The sequence below is a fragment of the Haemaphysalis longicornis genome, unplaced genomic scaffold (genome assembly GCF_048455015.1).
Source record: "Haemaphysalis longicornis isolate Haplotype H1 unplaced genomic scaffold, Haemaphysalis longicornis Haplotype H1 scaffold_195, whole genome shotgun sequence".
NCBI lineage: Eukaryota > Metazoa > Arthropoda > Arachnida > Ixodida > Ixodidae > Haemaphysalis > Haemaphysalis longicornis.
In genome coordinates, this window is record NW_027526290.1 from 188,672 (window position 1) to 215,037 (window position 26,366).

General features: G+C 50.3%; 1 protein-coding gene and 1 pseudogene across 1 annotated transcript; one reads left to right on the plus strand and one right to left on the minus strand.

Moving 5' to 3' along the window:
* Window positions 1–2,193: 2,193 nt before the first annotated feature.
* On the minus strand, window positions 2,194–9,492 carry LOC144166881 (uncharacterized). Its single transcript, XM_077696335.1, has 4 exons — window positions 9,301–9,492; window positions 4,867–5,204; window positions 3,477–4,680; window positions 2,194–2,358 (listed from the first exon to the last, which is right to left on the minus strand). Exons 1-4 carry the CDS (start codon window positions 9,490–9,492, stop codon window positions 2,194–2,196), a joined length of 1,899 nt encoding a protein of 632 aa, XP_077552461.1.
* Window positions 9,493–10,423: 931 nt separating this feature from the next.
* On the plus strand, window positions 10,424–25,329 carry LOC144166882 (uncharacterized; annotated as a pseudogene).
* Window positions 25,330–26,366: the final 1,037 nt, after the last annotated feature.

Consider the following 26,366-nt stretch of genomic DNA (forward strand, 5'->3'; position numbering starts at 1 on the left):
TGACTACTAGTTATGAAGGAGGGAGACAAAATGCTATGTAAATCGGAGATGTTATACGCCTAATTCCGTGTGTTATTACCCTAAAACACCCTCAGAGTTCAACGTTTAATGGTATGCCATTCAAAGCGGCAACGATTCAGGCCTTGGAAATTGCAGTATCAAGACGCACTGGACTGCAGTATATGCAGATAAAAAACGGTGGCAAGCGTCAGCGCTTGCCTATGGAAGTTTTGTAAAAAAGCTTATTTCCAGGGATGTGTCCTGTCCCTTCATCGGCGTCGCAGCGAGGCTTGTCCTGCTGCCTTTGCCCATAGCAACGGCTCAGGATGCAAGGCGGGAATGAGCTTCTCCTCCGTCCTCTCGTTCGGCCCATTGGTGAAGTAAACTCATTGGTCTCTGCTGACACCTTGAGAGATACTCCGACATCGCGAGACTACGCTATGTTTATTGCGTCCTATGTACTGGGATTTTATAACCTCTCTAATACAAAGAAACAGCTCACAGTCCAATGTTGAAGCCGAAATTTCTCTTGGCCGAAAATCTGATTAGTGTCCGTCGACATGTTCGGCCCAGGTTTATTTACACCAATCACCCGCTGCACACCGGTCTCTCTCATGTTGACCATTGGCCACTTTCGCTCGGTGCCCTTCCGCGCTCAAGCCCGATGTTCTCGATGTTTGTTCATAGGAATGCAGCTCGGGGTCCGTAAACCCGCCGTTGCGCATCGGAGCCATTAACCACAATGGCTGTCAATCAACAATGCCGCTGTCACTGGCTTTAGTTGTCCGAAGGAATGCCACCGGTGTCTCTTGCCGCCATACTACTGCGATGCGCGCCTTCACTTTGTCACCCTGCCATCGTCGGGCTTGGTAACGTTCTTGCGCTTATTTTGTGAGCGATCCTTCTTGTTCAGACGGACGCGCCGACTATCGAACAGGGCTTTTGTACTTCCATGGTAACTTTCCCTAAGCGGTCGTAACAGTCGTTGGAGGCGCCGGGCGATGGGGTCAAGCATCCCCTCGCGCCACTCCGCTCGTCGCCAGCCGCCTCCAAGCCTCTGTGTCACCTTGGCTTGTTCGGCGGACGCTACACACGTGCGTGAGCCGGACGTTGGAAGACATTCCGTAAGAAACCCTACAGGGGGTTTCTCTGCGGCAAGCAGACTTCTTACCGACAAACGCAAAAGCAGCATTTCCACGAAAACTAGTGAAAAACGCGCTGTGAGTTCAGCTCAGGGAAGGAAACGGTTGAGCCACAAACACCAGGCATGGGCGACAGTATCCGCCGGCGCGCTAGTGAGGAGGGATTTGTTGAATGTTTAAAGACAAAAAGTTTTCTTCCCCACCAAAGCATATGCGACCCGAGCCGCTGAAACCGCCACCCTGGCAAAACCAGCGATAAGTTGCTGCTGTCCGAGAGGACCAGTGTTATACGGAACGGCGTTCCTGGAACTAGTTCCTTTTTGGAGGAACGGAGGAACGCCACCGTTTCATTAAGGGTCGGTGGAACTGTAACAGTCACTGGTTAGGTTTTTGAAGGAACGGCAGGAACGGCGTTTTTTCTCCAAACGTTACATCGCTGGAATTGCCTTTTTATAATGCCAGGGCTCGAGTACAGAAACGCACAAGTCGCCAATGTGTTTCTCTTCCTCAAGCTGGCCAATTTGCCCGCACTTCAGCGGAACGTGCTTCCTCGAGGAGGAGGAGGAAACAACTTTATTGTGAAAACACCTGCTGCGGGGATGCGGCCTAGGACGTCGTGATAGCTGGGCCCCTGTTAAGGTTTACTTGCGCGTCCTCTGGGGGAGGAGCACGTTCAGGCCGTTGACGGTTCAGGGCAGCCATCACCAGCTGGACGGCCTGGAGTTGTGAGTTGTAATTGACATCTCTCGCCGCTGCTGTAAGCTGCGGCGGGACCGTGGCGCCTTTCGCTTCTTCTGGATGAGTTCGGCAGTCCCATAAGACATGGGCCTCAGTGGCTCTGTCTCTATTACACAGTTTGCACAGATCACTGGTATACACTTCTGGACATATATGTTTAGCTATCACTGGGGTCAGTAGAGAGTTCGTTTGCAATTGTCTATATACCACTGACTCTTTCCTCGTTAATTTGGGATGGGGTGGGGGAAAGGTTCTGCGGCTATGTCGGTACCACTCCAGGATCTCCCTGTATGTGGTGAGTGGTGTCGTTTCTTCAGGCACCTGCAACCCTGGTGGGAGGCTCGGACTCTCGGACGCTTCGCGGCTGGTAAGCGCGTTTGCAGTCCGGTCCGCCTCCTCGTTGCGGTTGCTGTGCCCTTCTCGTGAGTTCAATGGGCCCACGTGTGCCGGGAACCATCTTATAGTCACTGGTGTCGACCTGGGGGGGTAGGGTACCGCACACCCTCACAACACTGGGGGTCACACTGTTTGTAGCATAACTGGTGATCGCTGAGCGAGAGTCACTTAACACCGTGGAGCATTTCGGATTAGTGAACGCCAAGGCGATGGCCATTTCTTCAGCGTGTTTCGTGTCTTTGGCTTTGATGCTGCCCGCCGTGTATAGGTCGCCAGTGGTGGCGGCTATCACCACTCCGGTGTAGGTGTCTGGTCGGCCTGGGTGTTGAGCGACGTCGACGTAGAAGGCTCCTGTGTCCGTGGCGTGAGTGGCGGTTATGGCCTTGGCTCTTGCGAGTCGTCGTTCTCGGTTGTGGTCTGGATGCATAAGTCTGGGGATGGGACATATACGTAGGTTATGTAGGAGATTTCTTGGCAGCGGTAGTGATTGTTCGCTGTTACGTTGTGATTCTTGCTTGCGAAAGCCCAGGCGGTCCAGGATGTGTCGCCCAGTGCGGGTCTGCAGTAGCCTCGTACGTTGCGCTGTGCTCTGAGCCTCGGCGATTTCTTCGAGAGTGTTGTGTACGCCTAATTTGAGAAGCTTCTCCGTACTGGTGTGGATGTATAGGCCTGTCGCCATCGTGTACGCCTTGCGGATGAGTGCGTTGAGCTTTTGGCGTTCCGCTGTCTTCCAATTGTGATAGGCGGCCACGTATGCGATGTGGCTAATAGCAAAAGATTGCACCAGGCGGAGGAGGCTGGCCTCTTTCATGCCCGCATAGCGCGTGGATATTTTCGGATTAATCTGATTGCTGTGGTGACTTTGGTTTCGAGCTTATTTACGGTGAAGCCGTTGCATCCACGCGCGTCGAGGCGTAAGCCCAAGACTCGCAAGGTCTTTACGTGAGGGATGACGGTCCCGTCTCTTGTTCTTAGAATTATGCCGTCGGCCGCCGTGATGTTCGTGCGTCGCCCGTGAGGTGATAGAACCAAGAGTTCCGATTTGGTTGGGGAGCATATTAGTCCAGTGTCACGAAGTCGATCTTCGATGACGCCGATTGCTTGTTGTACGGTAGCCTCTATGTGGCCGTCGCTGCCTCCCGTAACCCACAGGGTGATATCGTCGGCATAGATGGTGTGTTTAACATCGGGAAGGCTTGCGAGGTGATTGGCCACATCGATCATGACCAAGTTGAATAACATGGAGGAGATCACTGATCCCTGCGGCGTGCCGACGCTTCCCAGCTGCTTCTTGGGGAGCTGGATGTCCCCGGCGTGGATAGTCGTAGTCCGGTTGGACAGGAAGTCTTTAACATACGCGAAAGTGCGTTGTCCCATGTTTAGGCGGGAGATTTGTTTCAGAATGGCTGAGTGCCGGATCTTGTCAAACGCGCTCTTGAGGTCCAAGCCGAGCACTGCCCTGTTGTCGAGGGAGCGTGCTGGCTCGTCAACGACCTCGTGTTTAAGTAGCAACATCGCATCCTGGGTCTCTAGCTTCGATCGGAAGCCGAGGATCGAGTTCGGATATAGATTTCCATCCTCAAGATACGCCTGCCATCGGTTGAGCAGTATATGCTCAAGGACTTTGCCGATGCAGGACGTGAGTGAGATGGGGCGCAGATTATCTATGTGCGGGGGCTTCCCGGGTTTAGGTATAAGGATCGTTTCCGCCTCCTTCCAGTGTTTAGGTAGTCGGCCACTACGCCAGCACTCGTAGTAACGTGTAAGTGCGGTGATGGCTGCGTCGTTCATGTTGCGGAGGGCGTTGTTCGTCGTCTTGTCCGGTCCGGCCGCCGACCTACAGTTGATGGTTTGTATCACTGCCCTGACCTCCCATTCCTCAATGTCTCTATCTAGGAGAGCATTGCTTCCCCCCGTGTAGTCTGGGAGAGGTTCGTTGGGAGTGACAAGCAGGTACTTGTCATTCAGTCGTCTGCATAGTTCGGACTCGCCAAGCTCTTGTTTGGCCCGATGAAGGGTACGGGCGAGCCCATGGCGCTGCGAGCCTTTGGTCTTGTTCTCGTCTAGCAAGTGGCGTAGGAGCTTCCAGGTGCGGCTCTTGTGCATCTGTCCATCAGCTTCTTGGCATACCGCATGCCATTGTTGGCGGCAGAGGACCGCACAGTGTTTCTCGATTTCTCGGTTGAGTATCGCAATCCTCTTGCGGAGCTTTCGGTTGTGCCGTTGCCCTCTCCATCTGTTTTGCAGGGATTTCTTTGCCTCAAGTAGGTGTGCCAGTCGGCTGTCAATTTGAGAGATTGAGTCGTCGTATTCGATGTCAGTGGTGGCTGCCTGGGCCGCTCCGTTAAGGGCCTGCGTCCACTTCTCTATGTCGTCCACTTGTGTTGGGATGTTATCCAATTCTCTGCAAAATTTGACCCAGTCATTTATGCGTTGCACCTTGGGGGAAGGTCTTTGCATTGCAGATCGTAGTGGTATTGTGACTTCTATGATACAGTGGTCGCTGCCTAGCGTTTCCCCGGTATTGCTCCAACGGATTCCAGCTCTATTGGAGAATGTGAGGTCGGGGTTAGTGTCACGTTGCGTGGACGTTCCGAGGCAGGTGTGTGCTGTTGGGTCGTTGAGTAAGTGGTAGTCGGCGTCTGTAGCATCTTCCAGCAGGCTGCGTCCCTTGGCGCTTGTCTTGGGGTAGCCCCAGTTCGTGTGAGAGGCATTGAAGTCGCCGCAGAGTAATGCTGTGTTGGCATGAGCCAGTTGACTTGTCTTGTGAATCAGGGTTCGGAACCTTTGCTGGAAGTGCTTGGGGTTGCTGTATGTGTTGACTACGAAGGTACTCTCCTTCTTTTTCTTGCCAGTGATGAGTTCCACCGCGCAGTATTCGATGGCGCTGTTCTTTAGGAGCGTGTGTTCGACATAGGTGATCCCTTTCTTCACCAGAGTGCAGACTCCCTGACCGGCCCATTTGCCTACGACGCGGGCGCTAGGTGGGCTGGCGTGGGAGCGATACCCCGGAAAAGTCGGAGGGATCTCACTATGCGTTTCTTGGAGTAGGATAAATACATCAAACAGCTCCCACGATCGTGCTTCCTCGAAGGTCAAAGGCAGAAGAATAACCACGCAGCGGGCCGCAGCTTGTGCTTTCTTTCATGCCGGTTGAGCTTACGTGGCGTTTGACGGGTGAATAGCGCAGCCGCGAGAATTTCTTTCACCTTTCATCGTTTGTCTGGGGAGGCCAGGATGCGCGTCTGGCCTATACAATTGTTCCCTGCCGGGAAAAGGTTTTTCTAAGTCCAAGCCGCGCTGCAGGTACCTTGTGAAACCACCGTATATTGTCAGGGGTAATTACCCATTAGTGCACGCGAGGCGCGGGTGCGCTGTTGTCGACGGAGTTGGTCTAGCTGTGAGGTCATTCGAAGGGTAACCGGGATGGCAGGGTTACCCGGTCACCGGGAAATGTTCGGGATGGCAGGTTTGGAAACATCAAACCTGCAATCCAAAGCGCGAGCTCGTTGTTGCCAGTTGGTTAATCCCAAGGTTTAAGCTATCATGGATCCCGGACAGTTCTATGTGAGGCAAGGCGATGAACGACGTAAAGACAGAGCTGGCTGCGGTGACCGAGCCATTCAGCGCAGATTTTGCCACCTCGACTGCACCCGACAATTTCTTTTCCTTTGGGCAGCAAACCCTTCCAGGATGGGCTGTCGCGGTACCTGCTGGTACTAGTTTACTACCCGCTGTCTCAGATGAAGAACTTCGAGGGACTTAACCAACTTCTCTTCAAGTACAACACGTCAGTACCATCAAGCGTTTCCGTGGAACGGCTCTTCAACATTTCCAACGAAGTGTTGACGAAAAAACGGGTTCGTCTGTCTCACTCCAACATCGAGATGCAACTCTTGCTGAGTTCCAACAAGGGACTCTACTTAGTTGCGACTATGCAATCGAAATTTTTTTTCCCCGCTAATTGTTTTCAGCTTTCCTCATTCATTCATTTTTTTTCTCTCCTGCAAGATCCTATAGCTGTGTTATGTACTTAACTTTTTTTCTGCTTGAACAGCCAAGGAATCTCTCGTTTCTGTACCACGGTGGGTGTTTTCTTGTTTTCTCATTACTTTTTATTTATTTATTTGTTGTGTTTTGTTTTACTTTATAGTGTTGCAATTCGTGTCGGACAATACTTTTTATAGTGATATGGTTTTTTTACGCACGTGATTAGGCTCCGTTGTATTTCCCGTGCTTTTCCATTATGCATATTTCTAACCACCGCACCTGCTTTGTGCGTCGCGTCCACATATTAGGCTATCTTTGGTTGTTTTCTTTATCTACTACCCTGATTGTGTTTAGCATACTTTGTAATTCCTTTGCGTAGATTTCGTGTGTGACTACGCTGTTGGCTTTTATTTTTTTCTTGTTATCGTCTGCCGACCTAAACTTTTATCACGAACCTCGTCGTCATTACTTCTGCTGTGTTTTGCTACTTGCAAATTTTTGCTGATGATACGCAAAGCTCCACTTTTGTAACCCCCTCACTAAATTCCTTGCAAAGGGGCCTGTAAGGTATTTTAAATAAATTGTAATATTAAATCAACATTCATTAAAGGCATATGTATTGTTCCTTTCGACGCGGTTTCTAATGCAAGACATTTAATTACGCCCCTGCATGTGAGTAACTTACTATTTGCATATCTGAAGCGCAGTAAGCTTACTGCGCATGAGTAAGACCGAAGAGGGAAGTGTCACATGTGTTTCACATATAATAGACGAGCACTAAAATCGCAGTTAGACATGTGTGGAGTTTTCCAGTGCTCCCTGAAAAAAAAAATCGTCTAGGAGCGTTTCTTTGGATTCTTTTTATCTCCAGATAAACTGCTGCCGGCAGTCTTCATATTCCCGTAATATACGTAGTTCGCTGTGAGTTTTAAATTTCTCACTTAATTTTGCCTGAGGATTCCGACACCATAATTTAAATGAAAAAAATGAAATGTAACGTTTGTTCGAAGTGGAACTGGAACGCGTTCCTTTCGCAATAAAGGAACTTGTAACGGGAACTCGTTTCAAAATTGATAAGGAATGAGGAATGAGCTTTCGTTCCTGTTTTAGAGGAACGTGCACAACACTGTATGACCCAAGCACCGACTGCAGACGAACACGGTAAAGGGGGTGCAGCGAATGACAATTGGCAGGCCGGCAGCAGAGCACGAAGCCGGTGTACAGCGTTACTAGATTGCGTGTAAACGGAGTAAACAAACCTCGCATGTTTTTTTTAAGTACCAGGCTGACCACCAAATGAGATGTGTTTTTTTTTCGAAATGAACCTAATCCACAAACCAAAATTAAGTCAGATAAAACTTCACTGCCAAGGAAATCCCGCAACTTTCCCTTGAAAAATTTGGCAGGAAGATAGTTGAGACCATGCCCTGAAAATGTGTACGCAGCTCTTACTTCGTATGGAAAATGAGACAGATTCTGCAGTGGCGCGGATCAAAATGATCAAATTCATTTGCCCAATGGGATTTCGTTTTTAGTGTGACTGTTCGGGTTTTTTGTGGGTGTTTTCATAAATTTTTTTTGCTTTTGAGAGCTGGCTTATCATGAGTTTAGGGAGCAACGAGGAAATCGGCGAATGATCTGTGGCCACACGTCTACGATAACGTGAACCGAAGTGAACAAAATGCAACTGAGAGATGTGATACTACCGTTTTATTCGTCTCCCTTGTCCCTACGGAGTAAATCTGGTTATTATTATTGTTATTTCTCCCATATTTCCCATTGACGTACCTAACAAATTATCTGCCGCTTACAAGCCATGGCAAATCCCCCCTCTCTGTGGGTACGAGCCATTTCATTAAGGTGAAGAAAATGACATGAGAAGGCTTCTTGTAAAGTGTTTGGAAATTTATGGCAATGCCATGAAGAGCTTTATGAGCGTCTTCAGGCGTGCTCAAAAAGTACCCTACGGAACCATTCGAAAAGAGCAGCTAAATGCTGCCAAGAAGACTCACCGGCTCTTCATGTGTAGTTTTACTGTTCTTAAAGCTCTGTTGCATGTTTATTGCCTTTTTTCCTTAAAAATCTATCGCACCATTCTTGAAAGTCAATTGCAATGAAGTTTTTATAAGAATGCCGCACCAACTTCTCTGTTTCAATTGAGTACCAGCCAAATCCAAACTTATCCTAATATTTCTCAAATTCTCCGCTTAATTCTTGATTACTTGTCGCTATAGATTTCCCCTAGCTGGCATGTAAAACATGTCATTTAATAGTTTTGACAGTATTAAATTTAGGTCCGGTTCCCAACTTTCGTTTTTTTTGTTTCCGTCAAATTCTCCTTAGGAGGATTTGGCTAATTTCGAGAAAAAAAAAACGCCTCAAATAGCGATCAAGCCCAGGATTCACATGGCGGCGCTTTAGAATGCGTGCGAGGGGAGAAGGGAGGTGGCGCGGGGAAGCGGAGGTATGGCCCAAAAAATTTCGGGGGGGGGGGGGGGCGGGCCCCTAGCCCCCCCTCTGGGTACGTCCCTGACCCATTGTGGGATGCCCTGCCTGCCCAGCTCCTTTTCGTCTGCCTGCAGTTCTCCTTCCCTGAGTTCCGCTGTTCGACCCGCCAGGAAGTTTTTGATGTATTGGTACGATCGTTCGCCCATGTTGAGCTCCGACACTTGTCTTAGGACCGCCGCTTGCGTGACCTTCACAAAGGCGCTTTGTAGGACTAGTCCCAGTATGGCCTTGTTGTATCTTGTTTTGTCGTCAATGTTTTGATGTCTGATTTGGATCATTGCGTCCTGTGTGCTGAAGTGCTGTCGGAAGCCGGTGATTGTTTCCGGATACAGCTCTTCTCCCTCCAGGTACTCTTGCCACCGATTGTGTAAGACGTGCTCCATGGATTTGCCCACGCACGATGTTAGCGTGATAGGGCGGAGGTTGTCCGTGCTCAGTGGCTTCCCTGGCTTGGGGATGAGGTGGTATTGCATTTTTCCCACTGTTTTAGGAGCTCGCCGCTTCTGCAGCATTTGTTGTAATATGCTGTCAGGTTCTCGATGGATTTGTCGTCGAGGTTCCTGAGGATCTTTTTGGTGATGTGATCCGGCCCGGGCGCCGACCTGGTGTTCAGGTAGGACAGCGCCGTCCGTACCTCGTCGACTTCCATGTCCCTATTGAGGCGCCCGTTTGATCGGCCTCGGTACGGGCCGTGCTCCACCGTGGGCGTCGTCGGCATCTACTTGTCTCTCAACTTATGTGTGACGGGTTCGGCTCCATTCTCGGTGACTTCCCGGTGCAGGAGCTTGGCCAGTCTGTCTCGTTGATGCGACCTATAGTCTTGGTGTCATCCATGAGATGTTTGAGGAGATCCCATGCCTTAGCGTTGTGTAGCTGGCCGTCTACCTCACCGGACATCTCGTTCCATTTTTCGTTGCTCAAGACTCTGCAGTGGTTTTCGATTTCCTTGTTGAGCTCGGCCACTTTCTTTCGCAGTCTTATGTTAAGTCGTTGCTTTTTCCACCTGTCTTGGATGGCTTTTTTTGCCTCGATCAGGTGTACCAGTCTGCTATCCATGGCTTCTGTTTCCACTTCCGTTTCGATCTCCTTCGTTGCCTCTCTCACGTTGCGTGCGATTTTGTTGGTCCATTCTTCGATGTCGTCTATCTCTTCGATGTGCGCTTCTTCTCGGTCCCTGATCTTCCTGAAGTCCGACCAGTCGACCCACGTGTATTTTTTACGCTGCTCTTCTGGTCGGCCGTGACTGACACCATGATTTCCACTATTATATGATCACTTCCCAGGTCGCCTACAGTGTTTCCCCACTTGATGACGGCGTCCGCGTCGTTCTTCACGAATGTGAGGTCTGGCTTGGTGTTCCTCGATACCGAGTTGCCGATCTTCGTTGGGCACGCCGGGTCCGCGATTAGGACGTAGTCGAGCTCGGTTGCGTTTTGTACTAGATTCCTGCCTTTGGCGTTGTTCTTGAGGTAGCCCCCCGATGGGTCCATCGCGTTGAAGTTTCCGATAAGTTTGGAATCTTTAGCGATGTTTCCGGACTTGTAGAGCAGTGACTTGAATCGTTGGTGCTTTTGCGGCGGGTTGCTATATACGGTCAGGATGAATAAGCTCTCTTTGTTGTTCTTGGTCGGTTTAGTTTACGTGTAGACATGTTCAATCTTCTTTTTGATTTCGTGTTCCAGAGTCGTCAGTCATTTGCTGACCAAGGTGCATAGGCCTCTTCCATTTCGACAGGCCCACTTGCACTCTCTATCCGGGAAGAGTTGGCCTTGCGGTGAGCGTTTCTTGGTGTAGGATCACGTCCGGCTTTTTCTTGGTGTGTTCGATGTGTTGCTGTATTACTGCCTGCTTTGGATGGAAGCCGCGGCAGCTCCACTGCCATATGGTTATGCTTGGTGGATCGGTGACCATGGTTGTCCTGATTGTTAGTTGTTGCCGGATTCTTGGTTGATCTGGTGCATCGCCGGTGTCATTATTTGGTCTATGCTTGCTCTCATGCCTGCCAGTATGCTGTCTTGCTGTTGAATCTTTTTCTCGAGGGTTTCCGTAATCTTCTGGATTGTCTCGCTGAGTTTTTTATTGCGATATTATGCCCGTTGGCATAAATACTATGCTACAAGTATAGATTAACTTCCGTTTCGCGAGAAACGCAAGAAGGGAGCGGTGGTGGGGTCCCCATATCCACCGATGAAGGTCAGGTGGTCAGCCAGGGTGGAGGCCTGTGCCTCGAAGGTGTCGTGTTCTGGCTGCTTGCAATAAAGGGCACGTCCATAACAAATGTTCTGTGTCCGCATCTACGGTGGGAGCCGTGCAAAAGGGGCAGTTCTGGTCCAACGGGGCATGGTAGCGTGGTGGCCACTCCCGGGTAACAGCGGGAGAGAGGGCTACACCAACAGGAACTCTTCGCAGCAAGACCTCCTCCCAGCGAGCGAGTCTGCTAGGGAGGTTCATTTTACAAGGTGGAATTAGAGCTCGTGTGGCGCGACTAAGATCTTCTTTCCTTTGGAAAAACTGTCCTGGGGTATCTAGTGTCAGTAAAGGCAATGGTTGTGTGCAGTGTGGCAAGTCAAGCATGTTTGATTTTTGTATAAAGGAACACTGCAAATATCACTTCTGTATTGATTTGTTGTATCATATTTGCGTAATGTCTTGTTCTTCTTCAACAATGTTGACAAGTAGGAACATTAAACCGGACATAGACGGGTAGATTTAGCTGTGACTATATAAGACTATTGCGCAGGCATTGTTTTGCTTTGGCCGGGTGGCTGAATCGAGCCACAGACAGACAGACAGACATACATCGAGTAAATGGAGCTTTCAATAGCTCCCCGGCACCACCGTAGTATAACCGGTTATACCCAATTGCAACAGTACAAAAAAAGGGCCAACCGGCAAAGAGAATTTTGTCCACCCGAAGGTGGAGAGAAATTAACGGGAAAAGCTTTCTTGCGACCCACCGCCAGGGGGACGAGCCCGGGGGGACCCCCCTTGTCCCCCCTAGGAAAAAGCCGGATAGGGTGGGTTGCTGGGAACGGGATCTTGGACATCGGGAAGGGTTATGGGAAGAAGGGTGGGAATTGGGGGAGCAATTTTGCTCCAATCCTTTTGTCTGACTCTCTTCCAAGACTGATTTCTCAGCGAGGGCATCAGACAGTGCCAATTGCCAAATTTGCGGTCCCTGCCACGGGTTACCGCTCACCCATAGGGTCCGATAACTGGGCCCCAACTGTCGGAGACAGGAAGTACCCTATTTAGTGGCGACGGTCGGGCCCCCCCACCCACCCCCAGCTCTGCGGCCGATGCGTACTAACGTCCTCGATCAACTGTCCCGCACCAGGTACTCACGAATCACCAGTGAAGCTTTCCACTATAAACGGGTACTTGCAACACCTGCTTTTCACGGTCTCCGGACACCGGAAGTTTGTATGCGAACGTTAACTGAAATCCACGTTCGCAAGGCTCCCACGGGGGCTGTTATGAGAGCCCTGTACTTATGTCCTCCTCTGTGCCAGACAGACATACAGACAGACATACAGACAGACCAAAATGTCTTGGTTTAAGTAGCCCAAGCAAGACTATCGTCTTTAAAAACCGCGCATTATCGTCGCGCCGCGTTTCCTCCTCCTTTCAATTTACTATCCACTGTTGACGGCACGAAAGTCTTCCCTGCCGTGATGCTGCGCTCCTCGGCGGTGACTTACTTCCGCTATCGCGCTGCTTATACTGCCGTCTGCTACGGGCAAGCTTTGTTGACACCTTGAATCCCGCACTCCGCTCGAGGCTGGAAAGGCGGACGAAAAACCTGGCCGCATGTGTGCGGCGGCCTGGCCTTACCCTTTCGCGGTGTACGTTGCTGCAGTTGCTATCGGGGCACGTGACTTTTTATCGGCGGCGAACTCGATGCCGCACGGGGAGGATCGTGGGCTCGTTCCTTTTGATGCACCGCGCACTGTTTATCGAAAAAGCGCCGTATCAGACGTGGCCCCGCTGGTGCCGGGTCTTATTTTGCGGCGATGGTCATTCCTGCCGGCGGCATGTGGAAAAGACATTTTAAACCGATACAGAACCCGTCCACAAAACGATTCAATCATGTGACCAGTTCAGCTTGGGGCGACGCGTGGTGGAGAGCGGAAACGTTGGCCAAACATTCTCCGCCGCGGCTCTGAGCATTCTAGCGCTGGAGCGAGCGCCATTTCTTTGACAATCTCAAACATCGGTTGCCTTGGCAACAAGGCACAAACCGCTCTAGAAGTCAGTTACGGTTGCGTGATCCCTGTTCAGCTCGGGGCCCCACCTCGCGACATCTGGGCACTGCAGGCGTACCACTCACTCCCATTGGGAAGTGCGAGATGCGTTTGGCATTACAGGAGGCGATGGTGTGTGTGTTTTGTCGACGCCTTTCTTTCGCGATGAAATGTGACGTTGTGCTTCTGCGGGTGGATAGTGCTTCTCATGGTCTGGATTATCCTTCTAGAGCGACGTACGACTCAACCTCGCATGGGGTATGTGCAGTGTGCGTGGAAGCCATCTCGGCTTGTGCGCCAGAGTTAAGTGACTTGCTGTTCGTCCCCGCAAACCGCGCGAGAGGTGAGTGCTGAATTTACGACGGGCAGGAGGAGGCAACCCACCGTCTGTCAATCGCGGTTCAGACTTGCAACTCATGTTGTGACGTTGTGTTCGTTCGAAACGCATCTCTGGATTGTTTTGAAGTTGAATAAAATGTATGCGTCAAACCCGGGCATTCGGCTCAGGGCGTTCTCTGCGATTGCACGAAAGAAGTGCCACGGGGCTTCAACGCTTTCTTTATAGAACGTACTCAGGTAACAGAATACCCATGTCGTGTTATGGCCGTGTTGCATTCAATACAAACGGTTAAGCGTTTGTTTACACTTGTTTCGTTTGTCGTAAAATGTCCAAGCACTCTGGCACTCCGCTGGCAGATCAGCCGGCGAGCCGACCCTGAGCAGACGACTCATCTCTTTGCCGGAAGTGCGTGAAAAAGCCGCCCAATAGACCTTATACAAAAGTGCCGCCATCTACCGGAAGAAAACCAAAACGAGCACGCGACGCCATGTTGGGGGATGGCGGTCGCGGGATTGCTTGGTACAGAGCATGGAGGAAAGAAAACGTTAGGAGAGGCCCTGACGTCACATTTGTGAAGCCGAGTCCCGCCATGACTTGAGCCCAAGGAGCCCAGCACTCTATCCCATCATCCTTTGCTGTCTCCGGCTTGATTTGATTAACATGGCGTCGCCCTGCCCTGCCGCTTCGAAGCGAAAACAGCTTCGTCGCTAATTCCTCGGTGCGATATCATGTTCTAAGCTGCTGATTTCGCCTTCAATTTGCCCATTCTAACCCTCACCCAAAGTTTCAATCGAAAAAATTCCCCCGCACCTCCCCGAAGGGGATCGTGTAGAAATGCGAATGCATTGGGTGCACCGATGAGTGCGGTGCGAGTAATTATTATTAATGGCGTAATTAATGAAGAGAGCCGTGAGTGTGAACGTACCCATTTATTCATTCATCAGCACCTGTTTGTGTTATCGTTGTACCTGACGGCCGCAATGACCGCCTTGTGGTCGCTAAAGTGCACGGTCAAAGGGTCTTTGAGAAGCATACGCGCGCGCGCCCTGCATTTATATATAGTCCGAGCGCTTAGAGGAGGAGCGCCCGAGCTCTCTCTCCGCCCGAGCGAGCTCCGCGATGCGAGCGCCCTCACCCGACCGGGCACACTCCTCCTCTCCCTTACCCTCCGCTGCTCCGCGATGCGAGCGCCCTCACCCGACCGGCACACTCCTCCTCTCCTTACCCTCCGCTGCTCCGCGATGCGAGCGCCCTCACACGCCCGCGCGCGCTCCTCCTCTCCCTTACCCTCCACCGCTCACCACCTGCTCCGGTTGCTAGGCGCGCCGCAGCTGTTGCTAGGGGCGAGAAGGAGCGCGCGCGGAGAGATAACACCTGCGTGCGGACGCCGGCCAAGGGACGCAAGACAACCCCCGACTAAGAAATGCATTCGCATTTAAAACGGCCTTCGTTTTTGAGATAGAAGGACGATTTTTCAGGTATTAAGCCTGGCAAAGTAGCGCTTGTCGTCGTCTAGCAACAGGCTCGCGGGATGGCGAACGCAGACCACGGGAGCATTGTTTGGGGTCGTACAGCACTGCGGTCTTTGCGCGCTACGTCTCAGCAGCGATAAATTTCACTTCACTTCATAACGAAGAAACACAAAGTGAGCAAAGAACGAGCTGTGGCTCTCGCCAACGCTGAGCGAATGGGATTTTCCCGGCAGGTCGCCGGCGGCGGCAGCGGCTCGCTCCAACGTTTCTAGTAACGTTGGCTCGCTCCGCCGATCTCGACACGACGTAAGCGCCGCTGCGGCCGGGGTACGAGTTAAGGCCGCCTCTGACGGCGGAGTTTTCAACCTGGCCTAATCTAAAAACGTTTGTCGTAGCGACTGCGCTGGTTTGCAAGCGTAGCGAGGCAGCGACATACTACGCGCCTTAAAAATTTGTCCGTTCTATTTGCCCAAATTTGGCCGCCGCAGTTGTAAACAAGTAAGCAACATTGCCCATGGGCTCAAGAAAAATGACGTAACTTCCTCCACACTTTTCGTAATGCATTGGGATGCTAGGGGCCTCTCCTGAGTATTCTTTCCTCCATGGTACGGAGCGTGTGAGGGGCTTTCTCGGTTTGGGGATCCTTTTATATTCAGATTTAAGCGCAGCAAAATGAGCGACGAGTGATCTGTGGACCTTTCTCTGTTGCCCACATTTGCGGCGACTTCGTAAATACGCATTATGCATCGAAAAAAAATCGTGCCAATCCACCCCGTGAATGTGGTTGGAAAGCAAAGCTGTAAACGGCACCCATTACGATTACTCATGCGACGTCACTTAAAATGACTGACATTGCTCTACAAATAGTAAAACCAGAGAGAAGTGAAATGCACTTAACCACATCATTTATTACTTCAAAGAGATATTCTTGGTAAGGTTAAATCAATGCATGATGCGTGAATGGTGTTTGGTTGAGTTGTGTTGGTGTAGCACAAGAGTGGAAACTTTTTTTTATAAAATCAAAGTAAGCTCCAACCCGGTGTTAGACGATCTGACTTCTCCGTCTCTGCGCCGCGGACGGAGGCGACGAGACGGAAAGGTCAAGGTAAGGCAAAGGTACGGTCTGTCTCAGAAGGCGATAATGCTGGATTATCTCCCTGGACGTGACAAGCGGGTGGCTGTCCTCGTGCAGCTCCATAGCACGGGAGGTAAAAGCGCAGGCTTGTTTGGTGGGCGTATTTGTTGCCCTCCATTGAAGCGTGAGGCGGTGTCCAGATGAGCAGAATGGAACCGTTTGGGGAGTGGTTTTTTAGCACGCACAGTGCAGGTCAGGACACCCAACCCGACTGGTAATTCCAGTAGGCTTGCTCGGAATCGGTGACTACCCTCCGAACCCCTGGTTGAGTGAGAGCCAAGGTGATGGCTGCCTCTTCTGCTGCCGTCATTTGTTGCGTCCTAAGCGAGGTACGCGCAAGGAGGTTGGTTCTGGAGGTAGCCACGATGATGGCGTGTTGCTGTCCTCGATGTTTGGAGAAGTCTGTGTAGATAACTGCATGAGCCCCTCCGAGGGTGGTGTTCAGCGCTTGAGCCAGTGCTTTTCGTTGACCCTCGTCATGTGAGGGGTTCATATTTCTAAGCAAAGGGAGCATGTTTAGTTTTAGTCGCCAAGAGTCTATAGGAGTACGTCAAGCGGAGGGACATTCTGGGCTGCCCAGCCAATCTGGTGAAGCATGCGGTTACCTACCGCAGTTCTGAGTCGGACCTTCTGGTTAGAAAGATGGCCTTCTATCAGCTCTTCCACCGTGTTGTGGAGCCCGTGCTTAGCAGCCTCAGTGTGGACGCACTCATGAAAAGACCAATGGCCTGCTCAACCGCCTTTCTAATCATTATATAAAGCATCTCTATGTCTTCCTCGTCGAGAAGAATATATGGGTTTGTCGTAAGTAACTCTCGAGAGGACAAAAGCTTCAATTAATCGAAAGGTACCGGATTCTTTTAGGCCTTGCTTCTTGGTGGCAACTCTCCTGATCATGTGTATGACTAGATTAATGCCGTTTTTGAGGCGCTGCAAGGAGACGTCACTCTTGGTGTTGGCCTGGAAATGTAGGCCCAGGATCTTGATTCTGGGGTTTGGAGTTATGGCCTGGTCATCAAGGAGTATTTGAATGTATTCCTTGATTTGGCGTGAGGGCGGACGACAAGGAGCTGTGATTTTTGACGTGAACACTGGAGGCCACAGGCTTTAGCACATTGGCATACTAAAAGTGAGATTCCATGGATTGCTGTGAGCTTGCTTTAATTTTTGTAACTCTTAGCACATGAGCAAGGTGCGCACAGGGCCGCTAGACGGGCGTGAGTGGTCGTGTGACGCTTTCACGTGGCATTCAGCGAGAAGGCAGGGGGTAAACCCGTAGATGTGCTTGGTCAGTACACCATTTGCCCTCCCGTGTTCGCGTGGGCTCGTAGCTAAATTGGTAAGACAACGGGGTCTCGCTTTGTTAGTCTATTAGTTCCGGGTTCGATTCCCGGCGGTGCCAGTAAATTCTTTTATTTGTTGGCTGGAGTTTTCTGGTGACACCAACGGTCGCGAAAGAACCCTTGGGGGGTAGAGGTAGAAAGCTTTGCTTTAAAAAAAAAAAAAACAGTCAGGGAGGCACCGGCAGGGAATTCGCTGTCGCATTTCTTCTTTTTTTTTTTACTCTGAGAACGCAAACATTGAAATACATCCGTGTTGGTTCGCATCCTGCGGGTTTCTGAGGAGGTCATTCCTGAAACGCTTCGAAATTTGCGGGCTGTCCTGAGGTTGAAATGGGGGAGGGCGGGGGGGCACTCGCGATATAGCTATACGCTAAGGATCCTCTGGGACGCAGAGGAAAGCTGCAAAAGTAAAAAAAAGACACTTCACAAAATAAATTGCGTACCTGGCATTTTTTAACACCGGAGCTGTTGTAGCTCGCCGTAATGTATAGCGCTTAACGTGTGTGGCGTGTAACGCGTTAAACATTGCCAATAAATTACGAATAAATTGCCAATGAATAATTAAATTACCAATAAATGGCCGAGCGATGGTGAGCGCGTGCCTCGCGGCGACCGCCGTGCGTCCCCAGCACACGCAAAGGCTTTAGAAGAAAAAAAAAAAAACGTGCGAAAACCTTAAAGGAGCCATGAAGAGAAAACAAAAGTTTGTTTTATTCGAAAGATTAGGTGTTTCATAGTACCCCAAGCGCTTTCCCGGAAGCAAATGATGCTTTATTCACTGAGAAATAAGGCAATTTAAGCCAAAATTTTAAATCTCCCGCTAAAATTGAACATTCCGTGACGTGTACAATGGCGTCATAGAGCCGGTCCATGAAACAGATACTTAGTATGTCGACTCCATATAGCACCCACACGCGGGAGTCGATCGAGACGGCGGCCGTTTTAAAAATACTAGTAAAACCTAGTGCACCCGCAGCCCTAGTCATGGAATCGCCTGATCCGGAGAACAAAACTCTCGCCGAGGAGCTCAGGCTTGCATTTAACAACCTCACACCACAAAAACGCTCAATGCTTCTAAGTGCACGAGCGGCAAGAGTTGTGGGATATGCGGTGGACGGGAAAGCAACCATTCCGCGATAGCCACAACAGACGAACGCCCAGCCGTCGGCACCGCTGCCTCGTCAGCCCCGTCGCGACGGACGAATATAGACTGGTACGTATGTGCCGTATTTTGATTACGGTTAATAATAGTTCAGTTTCAGTAGCAGTATCACTTATGCCAGTTGGCCGGTGTCGTGTATGGAAAGCCGTTCGCGCGAGCTCTCTCCTTCGACCAGAAAGATACGAGCGTCAATGCGCGGTGTTTACGGCATTTTTTCCCCCAAGGTCAGAGCGATTTGACGAAGTCGGCGACGAGCGCCAGCGTACGTCCCAGGAGTGAGCTAACGTAAGGGTTTCTGCCGTAACTGAACAAACTGAAGTTTTCAGTGGTTGTAAACTGGAAACGAGCTCGTAACGACAGCAGCAAGTCAACACCATTCGAAACTTACGCGACGACTGGCACTATCTCGTCGCTTCTTGCTGTTCCTTACTCCCCTCGTTTCTATTTTTACCTTTGCTGGTTGGCGATATGACGGCCAACCTCCTGTGAAGGGATTACGATACGAAGCAAGGTCGCGGCTGTGCGTGCTGGAACGGTTCGTTGGCCCCGAAGAGCCTCGAACCCGAAAATTCGTCTGCGCGACGGCGACATGTCGAGCTCGGCCGGCGCTAGTTTCGCACGCATTGGCGCACACGCTTGCGAGTTCATTCGGACCTTCAACCGTTTACTCCACCGTTCTTTGTCATAAAAAGAATGTGCAGTATGTTTCACGGGCATTTAGCTCGCTATGCAAGCTGTAAGCCCTGCCTAACATGCGTTTGCTTTTGCCGGCCTCCGCCAATCGCAGAGCATTCCCAAGTGACATCACAGGTTCTGTTGCGGGAAATGAGCTGGTGGGTCGCATGGTTTGCTTTTTTCCTAATTATGTAGCTTATTTGAGCGAAGTTTGCGTTATAAGTGGTGTCGTTATGTTTCTAACGAGGCAATCTTTCGAATGAACCGAACTTGTGTTTTCTCTTCATGGCTCCTTTAAAGAGCGAGAAAATGCCGAGCGCTCGTGAGCGCGTGCCTCGCGGCGACCGCTGAGCGTCCTTTGCTCGCGTCGTGGACAACAAAATTGGGTGCACACTACCGCTTAGAAAATTCCGTTCGAAAAAAATTACTCCTACCTCCCCTCGCGGGAACCCCTGTGTAGATGCGACGAATAGGGGGTTCCGTTGTTGTTTCCGTTAGGTTGATTCTCCCATCGCGTGAAACGTGCCGTGAACCCCCTGCCGCGGCTATGACACAACGTGGCGCGGCTATGACGCAACACAATCCAACACAACACATTTTAATCCAATCCAATCCGAATCCAATCCCATCCCATCCAATCCAAGCCAAGCCAATCCAATCCAATCCAATCCAATGACCCTCGCGAGAGAGTGCTCGCTATCGGAGAGGAGAGGGGGTGAGCGGCGGAGAGCGCAGCTCGCGCGGCGAGGAGAATGGGGGAGGGGTGTGGACGGACAACAACAACGCCGTATGGAGGGACAAGGCGAGTGAATGAGATGCAGTCGCATCTAAAATTTGACCTTGGGAAAATAGGCTACGGTCGAACAGCAGGCGACGACCGGTACATGACCGATAAACGGAGTTACTACGTATACGTTACTTGCGCTACTCATGGCGCTACGTGAAGGCTGCAACTCTCGCGGATCCCTTATTTCCTATAACGTTTGGCAAACAAAAGAATGCGTACTACTACCATAAAAGCCTACCGACCGTCCAGAATAAAAAGAAAACGGGGGCGCGGAAAGCACCAACGGCAGACTCAAAACTCTACCCGCACGATAAAGTACGAGCTGATCGATGAAGTGCGTCTTAACTACCAGCAGGAAGGAGTGCTCCGCGGCAAATACAGGGCTAGAAAATACCTCACTTTGGGACCTTTTTAGTCCTGCACATATTATTCGTTTCGTGGCTATGCATGTCATCTAGCTATAATTATACTGCGCGAAGGGAAGTCGACACCCGCAAGCGACTTTACGCAGAGCTCGAGTCCTGCTTCCGTTGAGAAATAAAAAAAAAGGTGTGTATGCTATTTTCGTGGTTGTCCTCGTATCATCTTTGTGCACAGCAAGTTACACGGCAGTATTTGGGCATCTTGGACAACGATAAATGCCGACGTGCGCGTTGCTAACCTCGGGATATCATGTACACAGCGGTATCCGGAGATCCGGGAATCCCCCAACATGGCGGAAGCGCACGCGGTTCCCGCAAAGTTCGCCAGTTTTTGCATAAGGTTTATAGCAGGATGTCTAGCTCATGACGAACATCTGGGAATCGATGACTTAGACATGTGAAGATGGCGGCGTCCAAAAACATGAAGGGAAGGGTGAGAAAAAAGCAACAAACTTGGCAACAAAAGTGTGAGCTTTCCGCTGCGCGTAAAAGAGTAATACTTGGCACAGATGACGTTGACGACCCAATCAACCGATTGCGCTAGTTCATTTAGTGTGCTCGAAACGCCTTTCAGGGCCCCTTTAAGAAGGGCCGCTGGCTTGAGGAGACGATACGAAACTGCGTGCTTTGGCATGCGAAGTCTCGAGCTGCATACCGCTTAATACGGGAAGGTGGCCTCTTGGCACGACCCTGCCGCTCGACCTTGAAGCGGTACATAGGTTCCTGCACAGGGGAGGTCGCGTCTTCGTTGATTAAGCAGCGACTGCACATGGAAGCAAAACTGCACTCCGAGAAGGTTACGTTACGAATGGTACCTGGGAGACTTTATATTTCAGTGCTAACCTCTGCAGGCACGCTGTGGCTCGCTCATCATGGACGATATGTCTATAAAGGAAGCTACCATAGACCACATGCAGTCTAATGCTATTCACGGCCTGGTGAATCTGGGGGATGCGGAGGCAGTCTATGGCCTGGAAAATGAATTTGCAACCCACCTCCTGTACTTCGTTTTTGTAGGATTGTCCACCCACTACATGTATTGCAGTTATCATTACAGCTACCCTTGCATGTACACGAAATGGTGAATGTCTGAATCTTGCCATTTGACTGTCTGAATCTTGCCATTTGAAGCATGACTGTTATTTCCCCTCGCAAGCTTCAGGTTGGTTACTATTTTACAAAGGCCCTGACTGGACAGCAGCTTGAGCATCTTGCTCTTAACGTTATGCAGTCAGTTGAAAATGCAGGCTTTCAAGTGGTTCGCCTTGTTGGGGATAATCACAAGTCGAACACCAAGTTTTTTTTTCAAAATTGCCAGTGGGGAAGATACAGGCTGTTATCGAGTAAGTGCAGCGATTTTATGAAGTCACATCTAATATGCGTCTTTACTGCAGATTTTATATCGTAAATACGGAGTAACGTTTGATTTCCAGTAAATGTGGAAGGACAGCAAGGTTACTTGAATCTAAATTATTGGATATTTCTTTTTAGGCATCCATTTGATGCAAGTCGACTGCTTTTACTGTCATTCGACTACTGCCACATCATCAAAAAAATTCGCGCCAATCGACGCCAAGCAATGCTGTAAACGTCACCCACAACGATTGTCCATGCGACATCAGTTAAATTCACTCACGTCACTCTACAAATAGTGAAACCAGAGAGAAGTGAAATGCGCTTAACCACACCCTTTATTACTTCAAAGAGATATTCTTGGTAAGGTTAAATCAATGCATGATGCATGAACGGTGGTTGGCTGAGTTGTATTGGTGTAGCACATGAGTGGAAACTTTTTGTTATAAAATTCAAGGAAGTTCAAACCCGGTGTTAGACGGTCTCACTTCTCCGTCTCTGCCGCCGCGGACGGAGGCGACGAGATCGGCGGCGGAGACGGAGGAAAAGGGGGAGGAGGAGGAGGAGGAGGAGGAGGAGGAGGAAGAGGAGGAAATACTTCTATTCAGGTTCCTGAACGGCCCAGAGTGCGGCCCAGGGGAGTGGTTACTTCTTCACTGGAACCCATATGTAGTCCGCGCGCCTGTTCTCTGTCCGCCAGCTTAAACTGGCCAGGAAGAGATGGGCTGTAGAGCAGCATCTCCCATTGCTCGTGTTGGGTAGTTGACGGAAGGAGAGAAGGAGAGGAGGGTGCTGAGGACTAAAGTCCCACACACCGATTATGTGGCGTAGTGTCCCTACCTCTGAGAAAATTTACACTCAGCGTCATAGCCATTCGGGTGGATTAAGGGTAGACGCGCCGGCTGTGGGAAGGAGCCGTAGGGTAGTTTGTTCTCTCGAAACGTCCGGGTAAAGCAAAGGTAGGGTCTGTCTCTGAAGGTGATAATGCTGAGTTACGCCTCTGAACGAGACAAGCGGGTGACTGTCCTCGTGCAGCTCCGTAGCACGGGGAGTAAAAGCCCAGGCTTGTTGGTGGGCGTATTCATTGTCCTCCATAGAAGCGTGAGCGGGTGTCCAGATGAGCCGAATGGAACCGTTTGGGGAGTGGATTTTTAGCACACGCAATGCAGGTCAGGATACCCAACCGAAATGGTAATTCCGGTAGGCTTGTTGGGAATCGGTGACTACCTTCCGAGTCCCTGATTGAGTGAGAGCAAAGACGATGGATGCCTCTTCTGCCTCTGAGTGAGGGACACTCAAGGAGATTGGTTCTGGAGGTAGCCACGATGATGGCGTACTGCTGCCCTCGATTTTGTGAGGCGTCTGTGTAGATAGCTGCATGATCCCCACCAAGGGTCGTGTTGAGAGCTTGAGCCCGTGCTTGTCGGCGACGTTCGTCGCGTGAGGAGTTCATATTTCTAAAGAAAGGGTCCATCTTTAGTTCTCGTCGTTCCGGTCCGGTAGTACATCAGGCGAAGTGATATAATGTGCTGCCCAGCCAATCTGGTGAAGGATGCGGCGACCCGCCGCAGTCATGATCATTCGGAGCGTCTGGTTAGAAAGATTGCCCTCTATCAGCTCTTCCACCTTGTTGTGGAGCCCCGTTCTAAGCAGCCTCTCTGTGGGCGCACTCATGGGAAGACCAACGGCCTGCTCAACAGTCTTTCTAATCATTATGTAAAGCATCGTTATGTCCTCCTTTCCTAGAGGAGACAGCGGGTTGACGTGAGTGATTCTCGAGTGGACAAAAGCTTGAATTAATCGAAAGGTATCGGATTTCTTGAGGCCTCGCTTCTTGGTAGCAACTCGCGTGATCATGTGTATGATTTTATTGATGCTGTGTTTGAGGTGCTGCAAGGATACGTCACTCTTGGTGTTGGCCTGGAGATGTAGGCCTGGGATCTGGATCCTGGGCCTTAGAGTTATGGCCTGGCCATCACGGACTATTTGAATGTGTTCCTTTATGTGTCGTTTGGCGTGAGGGCGGGCGACAAGTAGCTGTCATTTTTTCACGTGAACACTGGACGCCACAGGCTTTAGCACATTGGCGTACAATAAGTGAGATGCCATGCAATGGTATGAGCTTCCTTTAATTTTTGTAACTCCTAACACACGTGCAACGCGCGCACAGGGCCGTTAGACGTGCCGTGGGCGGAGCGCACAGCAGCGCAAGAAGTCACGTGACGGTATCACGTTGCATTCAACGAGAATGCAGGGGGTAAACGCGTAGATGTGCTTGGTGAGTGCACCACCTCTCTCCCCCGTCTTCGTGTGGGCTCGTAGCTAAATCGGTAAGACAACGGCCTCTCGCTGTGTTACTCGGTCAGTTCCAGGTTCGATTCCTGTTAGTGCCAGTAAATTCTTTTATTTGTTCGCGGGAGCTTTCTGTTGACACCAACGGTCGCGAAAGAACCCTTGGGGGGTAGAGGTAAATAGCTTTGCTTTAAAACATCCTGTCACAGTTCCTGGATGCCAAGAAAACTTTCAAGAACCAGGGAAAGCTCATCCTTACCCGCCGCGGTGGCTCAGTGGCTAAGGCGTTGCGCTGCTGAGCACGAGGTCGCGGGTTCGATTCCCGGCCGCGGCGGCCGCTTTTCTGATGGAGGCGAAAAGCAAAAACGCCCGTGTGTACGAGATTTCGGCGCACGATAAAGATCCCCAGGTGGTCAAAATTAATCCGGAGCCCTCCACTACGGCGCGCCTCATGGCCCACGTTGCGTCGGCGCGTTAAACCCTACAATCAATCAATCAATCAAGCTCATCCTTCCATATGTTTTATCAAACATTTCTGTCCCTTCGAATTTCTGTATTTTTTTGGTGACACCTTGCTTTGCCGTAGGCTCAAGACCTTGCACAAGACAAGACCAAAACTGTTCAACTTTGGAATTTATGGAGGTAGTGCAGAAATGGTTTGCTTTGCAAACGTCAAAAGCACGTCATTGCACTGGACAAGTCGAGATGCCTTGAGGATGCCATTCTACAGTGCAGACGACGAAAGGTATGCCATGATCTGAAGAGTATTGCAGTTCTTTCAAAGAAATTAAGCTGGAAATTGTGATTTGACGATTATAAATGTATTTTAACTTTCTTTGCAGACTTTTGTGGCTGGAGACAGTGTCTTGAGTACTTTGCTCGGTGGAAAATGAGCACATCGCACAAGCCGGAGGTCCTCTCTGATTAGACTTATGAGGAACTCAGAGTAACCACATTGTCTACTGTTTTGTGCACAAGGCACCTCCTATAGCTTGGATTCTATTTCGTCTTGCCCGGGAAATTCTCAGGTGATGATGTGGAATCCCTTTTTTCAGCAATCAGACAGCTGAATGGGTCAAAGGACCTCACTGATGCGTATGCAGCCCTGTCAGTCTTGCAGAAGATCTTCACCACAGGCATCATTCGCTCCTCAGAGAGTGGAAATGTTGGATATGTGACTGCCCCATTGGGTGGTGTGTCAACCTTGCCTGTCGAGCCTGTCAAGGAAGCTGGTGCTGACACGGACATCCGGAAGCTCCTGCTCCCTCACCTGGCTACACTGGAACGCTACCCATGTATGTGCACTAAATCATTACGCAACTTGACCTGAAACATAAGGTTAAGTGTACAGTTATGGATAGAAAAAATACAGCGCAAGAAAACAAAGGGACACCGTGATATATTTGTTTTCTAAATTGCCGTGCTGGTGGGTGTACCAACCTCACTTCCTTGCACCCTGCGGCAGACACCTTAGGCTAATAAATCTACCTATTCACCTTTTCTTTTTCTCATAATTTCCCAGGCCCTCCACAACAGTCTGTGGTCCAGTACGCTGGCACTGATAGCCGGTTTCCTCGTCAGGGCCATTGAAGACAACATTGAATGCGAGGGCTGCCTGGTGAAGTTACGAGCTCCATCCTCCACTTCCCCATCCATAGCCCTCATTGCTGGTGTCGACATGGGAGGGCTCTACTATCCTACCTTACCATTTGTGGGATTTGCCCACCACCTCGAACAAGCTGCCTCCCGAGTGGCTTCCGTGCTCGCAAAATAATCTCAGCAACTCAAGAAGTTCTCTAACGTCGCGCTGTCTTTACTTCTATAGAGCCCACTTTTTGATTGTGCCCAGGAAAAATGTGTGCTACAGAAAACAAAGCTGACCAGTGTAATTGTGCAGAAATTTATGAGGCCTCTAACACTGCAAATGGTCTCACAGTGTCCAACACAAAAAAAGGGCTCTCAAAACGAAACACACCTCGCAAAAGGTGCTGAAGGTATAATTCTGAAGGCCAGACTTTGTCTCTGAACGTGCTAGTGATTCAGTATGTCATTTAGCCAAAAAACATTTCGAAACTCGTAATCTGTTGTCTGTCTGTTCTTGGGTACTTTAAGCTTAAATTCATGGATTAGATGAGAGGAAAACGTGGGTGTGTCCACATTTCGGCACGCGTTCAATGTTCCTTGAACTAATCCGTAGTCCTCTACGGTGTGCCTCAAAGCCCAAATACAGGTACAGCGCGTAAAACCCCAAAATAGAAAAAGATGCATGGATTATTTTTTGGTGCTCCCGTCACTTGCGTAAAATGCAATAAATCTAACGAGAAGGCCTAGCGCAAAGACAACTGCATTAATAAGGTTTAAAAGTTG

Excerpts from the sequence above, each read along its gene's own strand:
- LOC144166881 (XM_077696335.1), bottom strand. The coding sequence starts at position 9,492 with ATGCCGACGACGCCCACGGTGGAGCACGGCCCGTACCGAGGCCGATCA. Across the intron at positions 4,681-4,866 it reads GCACACACCTGCCTCGGAAC|AGAATTGGATAACATCCCAA; the intron begins GTCCACGCAACG and ends CAAATTTTGCAG. Across the intron at positions 2,359-3,476 it reads TCGATGTGGCCAATCACCTC|GTCGACACCAGTGACTATAA; the intron begins GCAAGCCTTCCC and ends CTACCCCCCCAG.